This window comes from Salvelinus namaycush, chromosome 11, assembly GCF_016432855.1.
Source record: "Salvelinus namaycush isolate Seneca chromosome 11, SaNama_1.0, whole genome shotgun sequence".
In the NCBI taxonomy this organism is placed as follows: domain Eukaryota; kingdom Metazoa; phylum Chordata; class Actinopteri; order Salmoniformes; family Salmonidae; genus Salvelinus; species Salvelinus namaycush.
The window spans coordinates 26,345,311-26,363,256 of record NC_052317.1 but is presented as its reverse complement, the minus strand read 5'-3'; the positions used below and the strand labels follow the sequence as shown (position 1 = coordinate 26,363,256).

At 42.5% G+C, this 17,946-nt stretch overlaps 1 protein-coding gene across 1 annotated transcript in view; it reads left to right on the top strand.

The window, feature by feature from the left end:
• Positions 1-3,482: 3,482 nt before the first annotated feature.
• Positions 3,483-17,946, top strand: part of LOC120055308 (adenylate cyclase type 1-like) — a 59,706-nt gene continuing 45,242 nt past the window's right edge. Inside the window, exons 1-3 of the mRNA XM_039003184.1 lie at positions 3,483-4,091; positions 11,644-11,793; positions 12,131-12,249. Of these exons, the coding sequence (XP_038859112.1) occupies positions 3,483-4,091; positions 11,644-11,793; positions 12,131-12,249 (878 nt within the window). The remainder of the gene's footprint in view (positions 4,092-11,643; positions 11,794-12,130; positions 12,250-17,946) is intronic.

Genomic DNA, 17,946 nt, shown 5'->3' with positions numbered 1-17,946 from the left:
ATTTTCTTGTCTCTTTTCTTCCTTCCACCACAACATCAACATCCTGTGCATCGTCGCTCTGTTTGCATGTTATGGCATAATCACTTATTCAGATCGAGTTACATCATTGGAAGCCAACGATGCAGACAACTAAAGAGAGTGTCTGTCTGGGTGAAATAGTTGAGTGTTCTGCTTTACATAGGTAGGCCATCTTTCAGCTATCACACGCCAACCTCTCCCTGGCACAGATGGGTCATGGCGTGTGTGTGTGTGTGTGGCCGTCATTTTACCTCTGATGGATGACTAATCTTCTCCTGGTAATGACTGAGGAGGAGCTACCTTCTGAATGCCAAGCAGCTGGATAGGAAGAGATGAGGAGAGAGGGGGGGGAGAGAGTGACAGTCAGGGAGAGAAGGAGAGGGTGAGTGAGAGGAGAGGGAGAGAAAGAGGGAGAGAGAGAAAGAGAAAGAGAGAAGGAATGAGATGGAGAGGGAGACAGAGAGTGGCTACAACACCATGAAGCCCCAAAGAATGTTAAAGATGAGACACGTGTTTCTGAATTCCCTTGCTGTGTCTGATTCAGACTGATAGTATCTAGATCTCCTGTGTAATAACCTGTGTACAACATGAGCTTTCGTGTTTCATTGCTTTTGACCATGAAATACAATACACACATACAAGAGTGCAATATGAAGAGGGGGCTGCTTGAAGGAAATTATTCTCTTCACTCAGCTAGCTCAATGCAGTAACCGGATATTGTAATCATAATTATACTGTATTCACACCCTCACTAAGACATAAATAATATATACAGTACCAGACAAAAGTTTGGACACACCGACTCACTCAAGGGTTTTTCTTTATTTTTACTATTTTCTACATTGTAAAATAATAGTGAAGACATCAAAACTATGAAATAACACATATGGAATCATGTAGTAACCAAAAAAGTGTTTAAAAAATGAGAATATATTTAATATTTTAGATTCTTCAAAGTAGTCACTCTTTGCCTTGATGACAGCTTTGCACACTCTTGGCATTCTCTCAACCAAATTTGTGAGGAAGTCAGCTAGAATGTATTTCAATTAACAGCTGTGCCTTGTTAAAAGTTAATTTGTGGAATTTCTTTCCTTCTTAATGCGTTTGAGCAAATCAGTTGTGTTTTGACAAGGTAGGGGTGGTATACAGAAGATAGCCCTATTTGGTAAAAGACCAAGTCCATATTATGACAAGAACAGCTAAAATAAGCAAAGAGAAACGACAGTCCATCATTACTTTAAGCAATGAAGGTCAGTCAATGCGGAAAATTCTTCAAGTGAAGTTGCAAAAACCATCAAGTGCTATGATGAAACTGGCTCTCATGAGGACCGCCACAGGGTTCAAGTAACAGGCACATCTCAACATCAGCTGTTCAGAGAAGACTGCGTAAATCAGGCCTTCATAGTCGAATTGCTGCAAAGAAACCACTATTAAAGGACACCAATAAGAAGAAGAGACTTGCTTGGGCCAAGAAACACGAGCAATGGACATTAGACCGGTGGAAATCTGTCCTTTGGTCTGATGAGTCCAAATTTGAGATTTTTGGTTCCAACCGCCATGTCTTTGTGAGAAGCAGAGTAGGTGAACGGATGATCTCTGCATGTGTGGTTCCCACTGTGATGCATGGAGGAGGAGGTGTGATGGTGTGGGGGTGCTTTGCTGGTGACACTGCCAGTGATTTATTTAGAATTCAAGACACACTTAACCAGCATGGCTACCACAGCATTCTGCAGCGATATGCCATCCCATCTAGTTTGCGCAAAGTGGGACTATCATTTCTTTTTCAACAGGACAATGAACCAACACACCTCCAGGCTGTGTAAGGGCTATTTGACCAAGAAGGAGAGTGATGCAGTGCTGCATCAGTTGACCTGGCCTCCACAATCACCCGACCTCAACCAAATTGACACTTTTTTGGTTACTACATGATTCCATATGTGTTATTTCATAGTTTTGATGTCTTCACTATTATTCTACAATGTAGAAAAAACCTTGAATGAGCAGGTGTGTCAACTTTTGACAGGTACTGTATGTTCACAGATGTGTCCAATATAGGAGTTATTCATGTGGAATCACATTGTATCTTATGGATTTTCTGTGTATTCAATGATTAGGACCTAAAGATAGGAAGACATTGTAGTTTACCAGAGAGAGAAGAGGGGAACTGTGGGTTCGGTCTAAAGTGAGCTCTGCAATACTGGGTATTTTTTTGTTCAAGACAGGAGAGTGACGAAGACGGAGAATGACAAAGCGATATTTAGGATTTATCCTTCTCTCATGCTTTTGTTTTTTGTGTGTTCATTCTGCCTCTCCAGATCTCACAAGCTGCTCTCCTACACATGACAACTTCACTTTAAACTTTAAAAAGATGACTTAGACATGAAAGAAAATGCTCTCCCTCTCTCCCTCCTTCGTTCTTTCAAACACAGGCCTATAGATACGCATACATGCACATAAACAAACGCACGCACGCACGCACGCAGACACACACACAGAACACACACACAAACACATACACACACACGCAATACGCACAAGGATTCACACATCCATGAGTACTGTGATGATTCCTGATATCTTCCAAACAACTCTCTTCACCTGGCAGAGGTGATATAACTGTCTATATAAAAATACACAGGTGGCCTCCTCCCTTGTGCATTGCTATTTTTTACAGCTGCTCACAGATATGCGAATGTGCTCCTGTTTCTCTAATTGGGGAATGCACAAAGTCTATTAATGGATCAAAATGGATATCATTTTATAGTGCAATATATAACAGTTATACAGCAATTATGTTATTCATATGCCTGTTAGCTGATACATGTTATACACAGACATTAATTGTGTTCTGTGCACAGGCCCCGAAGTGCCATATCTGTTTTCATTTGTATACATAAAACCCAGTAGTCTACTTTAGTTTGTGCAAATTAATTGTTCTAAGATATAATCGACATACTTCTTCTGACTTAAACCTACAGTAAATAGGCTACAGTATAGCTCACTAAGCCCCGAGAAAGATAGTTATTTGCTCTGTGTGGGGACTGTAGTGCCAGCTACCTCTCAAATCTCTGTTTTGTGTTGGAGATCTGTTGAGTTACTAATACGTGTCTTATCTCCACTTCATAATGCGCAGGCGTGATCCAATCTAAGCCTAGCGAAAAGCTGTTAGATTCAGAACTCGACCGTCGTGTGCTCGAGTCTGTTTCCACACTGTATTCCTCGCCGGAGTGAAACAAAAGCTGCCGAGAGCCTACTTTTTTAGAGTCTTCCTCAAGGGGAGAAAATGCTTGCACGTTTCCTTGGTGACTGATCTCCACGAACAACAGATTTCAACCTGTGGATACTGCGTGGCGTGCGCCAGTTTCCAGCCATAGGGATCCGGGACGCTCTCCCCTCTAGCCGGCTGGGTGCTTGATTTTCCCGGCGTCGGTCTGTGGCGCGCTGTGTGGTCCAGTGTCTCGTTTATGAATGGCCCTGACATGGAGGAAATTCCGTTTCAGAAAGTCAAAACCCGGCGGAAGAAAAGCCACTGTCCACCCGGCGTCCCTCTGACTACCATTGCATGCGAGGACGAGTTCGACTGTAAGGAGCTGGAGTCTCTGTTCCAGAACTACAACCTAAAGCTGGAGCAGACGTCCACTCTCAAAGCCCTGGCGGTGCTCATCATCATGGCATCGACGCTGGCCGTGGTGGAGTTGCTTTCCGGGCCCAATCTGACCATCTCCAAGGGGTCCCATCCTGTCCACTGTATCGTCTTCGTATCCCTCTTCATTGTCACCAACGTCAAATACCTACAGGTGACCCAGCTCCAGCAGATCGTCAACCTGACCTTGCTCTTCGCCTTCACCTTCTCGTTCCTCTGCTGTCCCTTCTCTCTCGGAGCCGTCGGGCTGGAGCCCCCGACCAACCCGGAGCAGGGCATGTGGCAGCTCATGCTGGTTACATTCGTCGCCTACTCGCTCCTGCCCGTGCGGACTCTGTTAGCAGTACTGTTTGGAATAATGATTGCCATCTCTCATATAATTGTGACAGCGACCTCGGTGACAGTCAAGACGCAGAAATTATGGAGAACGGTAAGTGGGTGCATACTAATTTGTATGTGTGTATACATAGTTAACCACTAGGCTGTTCAAGGCATGGGTAACGGCTTTTATGAAGAACCGATAAGGGATAACATCGGCGAGAGGAAGCAATGAGTAGGCCTATGTCAATATGAAGTTCAGCACCGTCACACTGGACAGCGACCGGCAGCTTTTCATACGTTTACATTTCAGTCATTTAGCAGACGCTCTTATCTAGAGCGATTTACAGTAGTGAGGGCATACATTTTCATACTGGTCCCCTGTGGGAATCGAACCCACAACCCTGGCGTTGCCATGCTCTACCAAGTGAGCCACACCGTACTACAATGTCTCGCTTGTGGACCTACAAAGTTAAATTCTTAAATTAAATATGTTTTAGGTTTCTATATATAATGGTTTAGATTCATGTAGAACTGTGAACTCAAGCCATGCATTTTTTTTTATAACGAGCGTGTGCTGGATGTAGGCTTACAGTAGCTGGTAGAAAGTGCAAGGCTCTACAGTAGCTTGTAGAAAGGGCAAGGCTCTACAGTAGCTTGTAGAAAGTGCAAGGCTCTACAGTAGCTTGTAGAAAGTACAAGGCTCTACAGTAGCTTGTAGAAAGTGCAAGGCTCTACAGTAGCTTGTCTAAAGTGCAAGGCTCTACAGTAGCTTGTAGAAAGTGCAAGGCTCTACAGTAGCTTGTTTAAAGTGCAAGGCTCTACAGTAGCTTGTAGAAAGTGCAAGGCTCTACAGTAGCTTGTAGAAAGTGCAAGGCTCTACAGTAGCTTGTAGAAAGTGCAAGGCTCTACAGTAGCTTGTAGAAAGTACAAGGCTCTACAGTAGCTTGTAGAAAGTGCAAGGCTCTACAGTAGCTTGTCTAAAGTGCAAGGCTCTACAGTAGCTTGTAGAAAGTGCAAGGCTCTACAGTAGCTTGTAGAAAGGGCAAGGCTCTACAGTAGCTTGTTTAAAGTGCAAGGCTCTACAGTAGCTTGTAGAAAGTGCAAGGCTCTACAGTAGCTTGTTTAAAGTGCAAGGCTCTACAGTAGCTTGTAGAAAGTGCAAGGCTCTACAGTAGCTTGTTTAAAGTGCAAGGCTCTACAGTAGCTTGTAGAAAGTGCAAGGCTCTACAGTAGCTTGTAGAAAGTGCAAGGCTCTACAGTAGCTTGTAGAAAGTGCAAGGCTCTACAGTAGCTTGTAGAAAGTGCAAGGCTGTGCGAGATGATGAACGGAGAGGTGCTCAGTAGCTCAATCTAAACTCGGACTTCAATGACGTGCAGCGGATTTTGATACCCCTCTGCTCTCCTGTCTGTAGTGGTTATCTCACGAAGCAGGTTTGAGGAGTTAACGAGGTAACTTTGGTCAACTCTGAGTTCAATTCGGGATAACTGGCCATACGAAAGTGTGTCACCTTTTAACAGGTACATTTCTATGGCAAAGAGTCCTTCAAAACTAACCTGCTCCGGGGCAGGTCAACTCACGGCTATCTTCACTTACCATGATTGAAATGACAGCCACGAGTTGAGGACCAATGACATCAGATTCCCTCCCTCTTGCAAAGATTGCGTCATCACCCCCTTCATTTGAGAGATGACTGATTACATATTTTATTAATTAACGCTTGTTTGTGTGTTAAAAAAATAGTAATGTTAAAATATATCACATTATATGGAAAGCCGTTTTAACATATATTTATATAATTTTTATATTAATAATTAATCTATTTTTATATAATTAATTAATTTGTTTATATCAATAATCATATATTAATGACCTTCATAGGGGCTGAATTCCATTTGCATGCTCCTACATTCAGTCGCTTGTGAAAGTCTACACACCCCTTGCAGTCTTCACATTTTGCTGCTATAAAAATTAATCAAAAAATGGATTACATTTTATTATTTTCCTATAGATCTACACAACGAACTGCTCTTTTTAAAAATGTAGAACCTTTTTTCAAAATAATAAAAAAGTAAGAAATGAAAATGTGTTGATTGCATGTATTGATTGAGTATGTCTTCACACCCCAGAGTTAATACTTGGTGGAATAACTTTTGGCCGCCATTACAGCTGGGAATCATTTGGAATAAGATTCTACTAGCTTTGCACAACTCCAAGGGCAACATAACCATTGTTTTTGTCAAAATTGCTCGAATTAGTTCGAGTAAATTACTTCGAATTAGAATTAGTTTAATTGTTTCGCTGAAAATAAAACTATGGCAGGGTAGGTTTTCAGAAGACTATGGCAGGTTTTCCTCTTAATGTTTTACTTGTCCTTTGCTCCTTTCAAATTCATTTTGATCCTAACATACAGTACTCCCCAGCCCCTGCCGGTAACAAGCATATTCGTCTCATTCAAAATCATTCACACTTGTAATGGCTGCCAATGGTGCTTCCACGAAGTTCTCCTATACGCTTCATGCTGTATAGGGGACTACACCTGCAGGCATCCCAACAACTACATAGTTGAGTTCTTGGACGACACTGCTGTCCTCGGGCTCTTAAACAAAGGCTTTGACACCACTGGCTACAGGGCAGAGATTGAAGGATTCGTCAGCTGGTCTGATGAACATCACCTACAACTGAATGTGAAAAAAAACAGAGGAGATGATCCTTGACCCTAAGTCCATTGGGGACCACAGCCCCATAGTGGTAAACAGAGAGCACATTGAGAAGGTGAACTCATAGTACCTGGGAGTCCACATTGACAGTGGGCTGTGCTGGCGCATCCGTGTGGAGAGGGTGCTCACGCGGCCAACAGCACTTGCACTTGTCGACACAGGGTCTATTGAGTCAACCAGAAGATCATGCTCCTCTTTTATAGATCCACAATTGAGTCAATCCTACTCTACGGCATTGTTACATGATTTGGTAACCTGACAGTGCAGCTCAAAGCCCACATTTTGAGACTGACCAAGACAGAAAGGAAGATTATAGGCATGACACTTCCCTCCTCTCTCCAGGACATTTTTTGATGAGACCATCATCAGAAATGTCATATGGGACTCCACTCACGCACTGAACACAGAGTTCCATCTGACGCCATCGAGGAGGCGTTACAGGGTGCCTATATGCCGGCTAAACAGATATAAACATTAGTTTGTACCCCTGTCAATAAAACTGCTTAACAGCAGGGCAGACATAGAGACTGTAGCCTGACCTGTAGGCATTCATCATGTGTTATCACGCTTGCTAAATAAATGCCGGCGGAAAGTGGAGAGCGAGCCTCCAGCTTTGTTTGTTGTGCCCGGCATGTGCGACCTGCACGGCACGTGTGACCTTTCTGTGAATCTGATTGGTCAAGACACGCACAGAGCCTGCAGCAGCACTCGGATGTGAAGGACAGAGAAATTGTGCACGAGTTGACAAATCATGAGGCAAATCAGTAAAAAGAAAAGCACTTTGCTCCTCTTTTTAACGCTTTGCATCGATAGATTTTATTAAATTAAATAAAAAATGGTGTGCCATAGTTAATACTTGGTGGAAACATCATTGGTGAATCATTTTGAATAAGACTAATATTGTGGTGGCAGCATCATGTTATGGGTATGCTTGTTTCCGGCAGGGGCTGGAGAGTATGTTAGCATCAAAATACATTTGACAGATAAAAAGTTAGAGGAAAACCTGCAATAGTCTGCTGAAAAACTAACCTTGCCATAGTTTTATTTTTCAGCAGAACAGTTACACAAATTCTAATGCCAAAGATCAACACAATGGCTTTCCAAGAGGTGTTGAGTGTTACTGAATGGTCTAGTAGTCTGTCAATGAATCCCAACCAAATTTACTGAGCTTGAGTCATTTTGACAAAAATAATGGATATGATGCCCTAAGAGTTGTGCAAGGTTAGTAGAATCTTATTCAAAATTAATCACAGCTGTAATGGCTGCCAAAGGTGCTCCACCAAGTATTAACTAATGGGCTGTGAAGACATACTCAATCAATACATTGAAAACATATTTTATCATGAATTTGGAAAATTTTCCAAAATGTTCTTACAATTTTTAAAAAGAGGAGTAATTTGTGTAGATCTATAGGAAAATGATCAAATGTAGTAATCTAATTTTAGATGTAATTTTAAGGCAACAAAATGTGAAGACTGTGCAAGGGGTGTGTAGACTTTCACTAGCAACAGTATGTAGGAGCATGCAAATGCAATCCCGCTCTCATGAATGTCATTATCATATAATTATTGATATATATAATATAATCATCAATAAAAAAAATGAATTATTGATATCAAGAATTCTAATGATTGATAAAAAATCAATCAATCAATATGTCAAAACCACTTTCCATCGGCACAAATAAAAATGTGCCACTGACTCACATGGATTGATGTTTCAACATTGTCTCAATGAAACGTTTGGCGTTCGACTAGCCATGTGCGACATGCATGCTCAGTTTCAAGCCTGCTAGTGGTAGCGGCAGGCGAACGAGCAGTATCCACTAGAGCCTATAGAGCTGTGTCTGTCTCACACCATTGACTTCAAAATAGCCTGTGTGACTGATATGACTTGGGTCTATGGTATGAATTTCAATATCACACAAGACGTGGGAATAGGGATCATCTATGAAAACACACTCCCGTTCAAATGTACCATTCCCCATTTATATATTGCAACTGCCTGTCAATTATGCAATTATGAAAACACAGAGCACATTATCTGAAAATGGAAAGCCTCTTCACTTATTATACTTGTTCTGAAGCACATCCGAGATTTACTAGAATCTCACCTTTGAGATCAAGTGATCAGCTGCCATGTCTGATAGAAAATCAAGCTATTATGAGAGTGTATGTCTAATAATATGACCCAATCTCATATCATCCTACACCGCCAACACAGAGTGAAACAAAACAAACAGGACCACAGAGAGAGGAGACAGACAGTGTTCAGACAGGGTTCACATATGCCTCTGTTTCATAGGGAATATCTGGTCCACTTAGGCCTCAGAGGATGAGGGTAAAACATCCTTGATGCAGAACCAAAGTAGGCCAAGGTTGAGAATCTGAACCAGATACCAGACAACCAGACAGTTAAATAAAGGGCATTGCAAAGCTAGATAAGTTATTTCAGGACAGAAATACCTAAAATGTCTTGACAATCTCAACACGTTCTCTCTCTCTTTCTCTCTCTCTCTCTCTCACACACTCTCTCTCTCTCTCTGGATAGGTTGAGCTCTATCAAATCAGCTCTAGTTCTTCTCCTTACAGGTTAAGGTTATGTGTGTTTTTTGGTTTTTAGCATGTGGCCTATAATATCTAACGCCTGTAGCCTATACTGTATGTGGACCAGGAAGACAGTGTGTGATGGACAGTGCTAGCAGAAGCAGAGTGCAGCCTGGGGAGGGAAAGCTAATCCCTTAATCCTGAAGATGAACTCAGCGGTGTAACCGTACAGGACCTATAGACCACCTTCTCTTCAGAATCTCAGTGTGTCTATGTGTGGTGTAAACAAGCCAACAATAGCCATGCCTCGCCTCAGTCAGAGAGAGAAGGACTTGGGCTAGACTCTTTCTTTTCCCTCTCCTGATTAGTCACTGCAGCTTTTATTTTGCTGACTTCTGTTATAAGAGTCCACCAACACACTGGCGGATATTCGAGGGTTGTCGTCTGTATGGCAGTCTTGTGAGACCATGGATTTCTTGTGCCTTGGGGGTCAGGTCAGATCCCCGTTTATAAAAGTTGGTAGTCAGGTTGACAGTATCAAGCTTGCCCTCATCAAATACAATCACAAACCCTACAGTACAGTACTGTGTAACTAATCATCCCATTGGCTGCTGTTGCCTGTATTGTGTTTTTTAAATGCTTGTTCTCGACACCAGTCATCACACTCTGTCAATGACCTATATTACAGTAGACTTTGTAAACACCAGTGACCAATCCCCAATCAGGGTCTGTGGAATAAATTAGTCCATGTTGAGTATTGCTCCTGGTGAGGAAGGCTGGCTGAGGTTATACAGAGTTTTAATGGACTAGTGTGTGTGTGTGTGTGTGTGTGTGTGTGTGTGTGTGTGTGTGTGTGTGTGTGTGTGTGTGTGTGTGTGTGTGTGTGTGTGTGTGTGTGTGTGTGTGTGTGTGTGTGTGTGTGTGTGTGCTTCTGTGTGCAGGCCTTGTTTTGTTGTTGTAAAGGTCACACTGTGCCAGGACCAGTCATGCCCAGCCACATGGAAAACACTCACTGTTCCAGACTCTGTTGTTCTGTTGTTCTCTCCTACATGTCCTATGCTCGGCTGGAAGCACAGCTGACACACACACACACACACACACACACACACACACACACACACACACACACACACACACACACACACACACACACACACACACACACACACACACACACACACACACACACACACACACACACACACACTGATTGATTGTTTCCAAATGTGTAATGACACAAGACAAAGCAAATACGTTATTTTTGGCTTCAAAATAATGTTTGTGAATGTACAGTACAGCTGTTCTCTCTTCCTATATCTATACAGTGCATCAGTCTGTCAGTGTGCTATGTGTTTAGGCCAGATGGTTTCTGATACCTCAGCTTCACCTGGCCCATGCGTTAAAGGGGCCATCTGCAGTTCAAACAATAACAAAGCGGACAACCCACCACTGAGGGATGGGACTGGGGAATTGTACTACTCTACAATTCATTGACAGAGCTATGGATACATGGACTGACCATCCATGATAGTTTTAGTCATGTTTTGAGGCTATACAGTGCTTGTTTTCAATTACATTGTTTTCAAACAAAAGAGGTAAAACAAGCTTATATTTGGGGTTCTGATGGGATAAGACAATTGAACAAAAAATGTTTAAGTTATGTTCTTTAAAAATCTATGGATATACAGTATATGTGAATTTAAAAGTCCAAAACTGGATGCAGCAATCACAGATTTCCCCTTTAAAGATATAACGCAGGTAACTATCAAAATGAAGGAACCACCAACATAAAGCGTCTTAATAGGACATTGGACCACCACGAGCCGGCAGAGCCACCAGAACAGCTTCAATGCTCCTTGGCAGAGATTCTACAAGTGTCTGGAACTCTATGGGAGGAATGTGACACCATTCTTCCATGAGAAAATCCATAATTTGGTGTTTTGTTGATGGTGGTGGAAAACGCTGTCTCAGGCACCGCCCCAGAATCTCCCATAAATGTTCAATTGGGTTGATATCTGGTAACTGAGACGGCCGTGGCATATTATTTAAATAGTTTTCATGCTCATCAAAGCGTTCAATGACCACTCGTGCCCTGTGGATGGGGGAATTGTCATCGTATGGGGGCATAGCCATGTTAGCTAGCTACCTGTCAAAGTATAGTTTCACTATCACCATACTGTATGTACTTTGCACAATTATCAGACAGTCAATACATGTATTTGCTATTTAAGACAGTCTTGCCTTGAGAACATAGTCCTGTGTAGTTCAGTTGGTGAGAGCGTGGCACTAGCAACTTTAAGGTCATACGTTCAATTTCTGCAGGGATCCTATGTCACTTTGGATAAAAGCATATGCTAAGTGGTATAATGTTGTGTTGTTTGTTGTTTGTGCTTGTAGCTGGTGGCCAACACAGTGCTGTTTACCAGTGTGAACCTGTCTGGATTGTTTGTGCGCATCCTGACTGAGCGAGCCCAAAGGAAGGCTTTCCTACAGGCACGCAACTGCATCGAGGAGAGGCTACGCATGGAGGACGAGAATGAGAAACAGGTACAAACACACATGCACGCACGCACACACACACACACACATTAACAGAAGGCATAAGGTTAAAATCACGTGTATGATGTCTCATTTATGCATGGCTCCTTTCTTCCCCCCATTTTTCTTTTTTTATCACACTTGGTGACTCATTCACACACTTTTTCAATTCTGTTTGATACACCACCTTTTTGTCTCTCACTTTTCTTATCTGCACCAGCACCAACACTCTCTCCTCTCCTATTCTCAAGTCTGATACAGTATAACTCTCTTTCCTTCTCGTCACTCTGTCTTTTGCTTTCTTTCTTTCTTTCTCTCTCTCTCTCGTTCTCACCCACACACACAGGAGCGCCTTCTGATGAGTTTGTTGCCAAGGAACGTGGCAATGGAGATGAAAGAAGATTTCCTGAAGCCTCCTGAAAGGATCTTCCACAAGATCTACATCCAACGCCATGACAACGTCAGGTAGGACACCCACCCAATCTCCGAACTCCCAACCCAGCGTCAGGGTGATAAACTTGGCATTGGTTCATTTAAAACAACTCAAAACTCCCCACACATATTGCCTACACCCTCTTTGACTCATTTAGCCATGAATTAACAGACTGAGACATTTTCTCCTCTTAGCCTGTCTAGGACTGGGGCACCCCCCCCCCCCCCCCACTGAAAAGCCAGGGCGCGAAATTCAAAAAAAATATTTTTTAAAAATATTTAACTTTCACACATTAACAAGTCCAATACAGCTAATGAAAGATACAGATCGTGTGAATCCAGCCAACATGTCCGATTTTTAAAATGTTTTACAGGGAAGACACAATATGTAAATCTATTAGGTAAACACCTTAGCAAAAGAGACCATTTTTTCTTTGTCCACCAACACCACTAGCTATCACCAATTCGGCTAAACTAAGATATTGATAGCCACTAACCAAGAAAAAACCTCCTCAGATGACAGTCTGATAACATATTTATGGTATAGGATAGGTTTTGTTAGAAAAATGTGAATATTTCAGGTAGATATCATAGTTTACAATTGCACCCACCGTCACAAATCGACTAGAATAAATAGATAGAGCAACGTGTCTTACCTAATTACTAATCATAAAACATTTCGTAAAAATACACAGCATACACTAATCGAAAGACACAGATCCTGTGAATACAGACAATATTTCAGATTTTCTAAGTGTCTTACAGCGAAAACACAATAAATCGTTATATTAGCATACCACATATGCAAACGTTACCCCAGCATTGATTCTAGCCAAAGAGCGCGATAACGTCAACATCGCCAAAAGATATTAATTTTTTCACTAACCTTCTCAGAATTCTTCAGATGACACTCCTGTAACATCATATTACAACATACATATACAGTTTGTTCGAAAATGTGGATATTTAGCCACCAAAATCGTGGTTATACAATGAGAAAAGTAGCCGAGCTGGTCAGAAAATGCCGTGCGCCATATTAGACAGTGATCTAGTCGTATACATAAATACTCATAAACGTGACTAAAAAATATAGGGTGGACAGCGATTGATAGACAATTTAATTCTTAATACAATCGCGGAATTACATTTTTTAAATTATCCTTACTTTTCAATACAGTTTGCGCCAAGCGAAGCTACGTCAAAAAAGATGGCGTCCTAAGCCACTAACATTTTTCGACAGAAACACGATTTATCATAATAAATTGTTCCTACTTTGAGCTGTTCTTCCATCAGAATCTTGGGCAAAGAATCCTTTCTTGGGTCTAATCGTCTTTTGGTCGAAAGCTGTCCTCTTGCCATGCAGAAATGCACATTGCGTTCGGCATGAACTGGAACGGTGCCCAGAGATTCACAGTGGCTCAGAAATAAATGTCCCAAAATCGCACTAAACGGATATAAATTGCTATAAAACGCTTTAAATTAACTACCTTATGATGTTTTTAACTCCTATAACGAGTAAAAATATGACCGGAGAAATATAACAGGCTACACTAATGCTTGGAAAAACAGTAGGTCGGTATCCTCCGCGCGCATGACGCACCTAGAAAAGAGGTCCTACCTACAGGATTTTTTCATTTATAGTGGCTGTGATTGGGCAATCGATACCATTCAAAGCGTCATCACGTAAAGGCATCCAGGGGAAGACGTAAGCAGTGTCCGTATACTAATAGGAATAACAGTGGCCTTAAAACTGACTCCAGAACAGGGGCCAAAATGTGTGAAATCTGACTCCATGTCAGGGAAATTGCTGTAGAATGAGTTCTGTTCCACTTAGAGACAAAATTTCAACGGCTATAGAAACTATAGACTGTTTTCTATCCAATAATAATAATAATATGCATATTGTACGATCAAGAAGTTTGTAGGAAGCCGTTTCAAAAATTACACGATTTCCATAAATAGTGACAACAGCACCCCCTAGCCTTAACAGGTTAGTCATTTTCAGCTAAAAGCAGAAGCATAAATACTGTCTGGTTGTGTTATAATATTTCCACAAAAGGAAATCAAACATGCGCTGTGGATGTAGCTAAACTCAGAGATGGAGAGAGAGTAACACAATCTAACATTACGGCAGAGTGCTTTGTCCCAGAAAGACCCTGCATCCAAATCCATCGTTACTGCAGAATGGCGATTGATTGTAATATTCGTTCCTTGCTGTGTTTTTTTATCACTGTGAAATATACCCCCTATCCAACTCAAGGTCACTTGCATAATATTATATTGCGTTTCTAAATAGAGTAGTTCTATCATCCATTCAGTGCCTTGCTTAAGGCTACACTGTCCCTCACAGGATTAGAACCGGCAAGTTTTGGTTCCGTGGGCAAAAATCTAAACAGTTTTTCACAATAATAAACTAACGACGTGAGTTGTAGTGAACCTCTCCTCCAACCTCAACTCACGCCAAGGTCAGGATGCCGCCATGTTTTGGCCGGACCGAGGGCACTATGCCATGGCCCATGGGTGAACATGACAACTTTTGGGAGCGTCACTTTTTATTGGGTCCCTGGGGAAGAAAATGGCCTGGGGAGTCATAGTTCCTCTAGGTTCCAGTGAAAGGTGGATTAAGCAACGCTCAGTGAGCAGTAGACTCCTCCGGCTCTTAATAAGTAATATCCTGCCTTGGCTGCCAAACCAAGCCCCCTACTGGCTGAGCTCAAATTCTCACGTTCCGTGTCCTCTACAATAGAGCTTTAAGCTCCAGTTATAAGAGCATCATATTACCTGCTCACGCTGTCTCCTCTAGATTAGAGCTTTAAGCTCCAGTTAAAAGAACCTCATACCACTAGCAATCCACTATACCATTACCAGTGGATTTATAGACACATGTATGAGTTGGGATGCTGTTGGGTTTGCTAGAGGGTTTGCTATTGTAATGGTTATGTTGGCATTGAGCAGAGCTTCTTGTGAGCAGACAGAGAGGAATTGTGTCTCAGTCAGTGGTGGGTGTCAGTTTTTGCCAAATGGCATTAGCTTGCACAGAATGTTACCGGCCGATACACTGTGGTTTCGCTGGAGGGGGACCAGCGATTTATTTAGTGGGTTCACTGAGTGCTTCTTCATGGACTTCAGTATCTCTTACACTTCCAGAGGGCTTTTTTGGAGTCCGTTCCTCCCTCTCTCTCTTTCCCTCCCTCCCTCATCCCTCTGTATTCCCTCCCTCCCTCCCTGTCCAGTAAACAAACAGCCAGTGATCAATTAGAGGTTTGTGGGCGGATCTGCTTTCATATGATTAACCAGCTTTGATGTCTAAGTAATTTGTTTACACCTTCCCCGTCCTCTCTCTCCATCTCTCTCTCTCTCCCCCCGCCCACTCTCTCCCTCCCCCCTCTTTCCATCTCACTATCCCCCCGACCCTCTCTCCATCTCACTATCCCCCCCGCCCCGTTGATCCAGCTCACTGTCCCCCCGCCCCTCTTTCCATCTCACTATCCCCCCGCCCCTCTCTCCATCTCACTCTCCCCCCACCCCGTCTATCCATCTCACTGTCCCCCCGCCCCTTCTCTCCATCTCTCTCTTGCCCCCTGCCCCCTCTTTCCATTTCCCTCTCCCCCCGCCCCTCTCCCCCCTCTCTCCATCTCTCTCCCCGAGCCCCCTCTCTCCATCTCTCTCTCTCCTCCCTCTCTCTTCCTTTATGTTGTCAGAGGGGCGTTGGGGCATTGAGGTGGGCGTTGGGGCATTGAGGTGTGCGGTGGGAAGTTTGCTTAGCCTCGGCATTAAGCCTCTGCAGTGGAGACTAAACTGTATTGCATAAAACAGTGTGTGTGTGGTGGTTAAGCATGGACACATCTCAATGGAGTGCTTCTGATTGCACTACGCCTCTCACTGCACCAAAGGGCTTTACTGTAGGCCTTATTCACATGCAGTTAGTGCCCACTGACGATCCATTATAAGAGATCCAAGCATATTGCAGGGGGTGGATGATAGGATTTAGGTGGGCAGTAACTGCAAAGTAAACAATATTACAGCAGTTTAGTCAATACTTTATTATTATCTTCCACAACTGTGGGCGTTATTTGATTTTAAATAAATCAGATCAGTAACCCTCATACTACCAACATATTTTACATACTGTACATAGATTACCAATTGTGTATTTTGACCCCCAAGTAGAAACTTTTGGAAAAAACAACAATCATAGCAAAATATAAACTGAATGATTATAAAAACATCATTAGACATGTAAATAATGTTATCCGATGAAAATATATCTAAACAGACTGTTATTATTGCTAAATTACAATTAATTCATATATTCTGTTAAACAGAAATGTAAAGATTTCCCTTAAATACTGTGCCGCTTACTATCCACATAAGTACTAAAAAGACGATTTACCATAATTTAATTGTAGTATCATTTAAAAAAAAAAAATCTAAATACATATTTTGGCCTCCCGGGTGGCGCAGTGGTCTAGGGCACTGCATCACAGCGCTAGCTGCGCCACCAGAGTCTCTGGGTTCGCGCCCAGGCTCTGTCGCAGCCGGCCGCGACCGGGAGGTCCGTGGGGCGACGCACAATTGGCCTAGCGTCGTCCGGGTTAGGGAGGGTTTGGCCGGTAGGGATATCCTTGTCTCATCGCGCTCCAGCGACTCCTGTGGCGGGCCGGGCGCAGTGCGCGCTAACCAAGGGGGCCAGGTGCACGGTGTTTCCTCCGACACATTGGTGCGGCTGGCTTCCGGGTTGGAGGCGCGCTGTGTTAAGAAGCAGTGCAGCTTGGTTGGGTTGTGCTTCGGAGGACGCATGGCTTTCGACCTTCGTCTCTCCCGAGCCCGTACGGGAGTTGTAGCGATGAGACAAGATAGTAATTACTAGCGAAAAAATACATTTTTTGACAAAATTGACTGCCATTTTAAGGGGCAGTACACCAACATTTAAAATATACTTAATTCTATTGACAAAAAGTGATTCATCCATTGATCCTTAGAGTTTTAATTATTTACTTACACCACAGCCAGCATTAGCATTGCTGCTAGTGAAACAAGTTGCACATATTGAATATTGGATGATATTATAGGAATTCTGGTATTTATATAACATTTCCCGTAGAACAACTATTTTTCAAAGAATATACACCAAAACAGCACTGTGTGTACATTTAGAGGGTAGCTGGTTTCTGTATTACAGTTCTACCAAATATTCATACCACTGACAGAATTTGATGAGCTGTTTTGACTGCAGCCTAGCATATATGTAAGGTCATTTTAACCTAGTTCTAACCAGTTATAACAATAGACGAGTGCATAAGGTGCTCCATCTCTACAGGGGATTTGTCTATCAGGTCAAGATCACTGATACAGGTCCTCCTCTATGTATAAGTTAATATTGTCTCCAGAGAAACCGGGATTCAAATAAATGCTTTTTGAGATTTGCCCTAGAATAACTACTTTTCAGAGAATACACACCAGTACAACTCTCTGTGTAGATTCAGAGTGTATCTTAGTTCTGTATTGCAGTTCTATCAAGTATTTATACCATTGGCAGACCTTGTATACCATTAACAGATTTGTATATGCACAAAAGGTAATTTTGGTTTTGTACAAAGTCATACAATACGTGGGATAGAAAAGTACAATCTTAGGTGAGTACACAGGGAGCAATACCTCTGCTGATGATCTGTCTACCTGGACAATCTCTAGATGATCTGTCTACCTGGACAATCTCTGTAGATGATC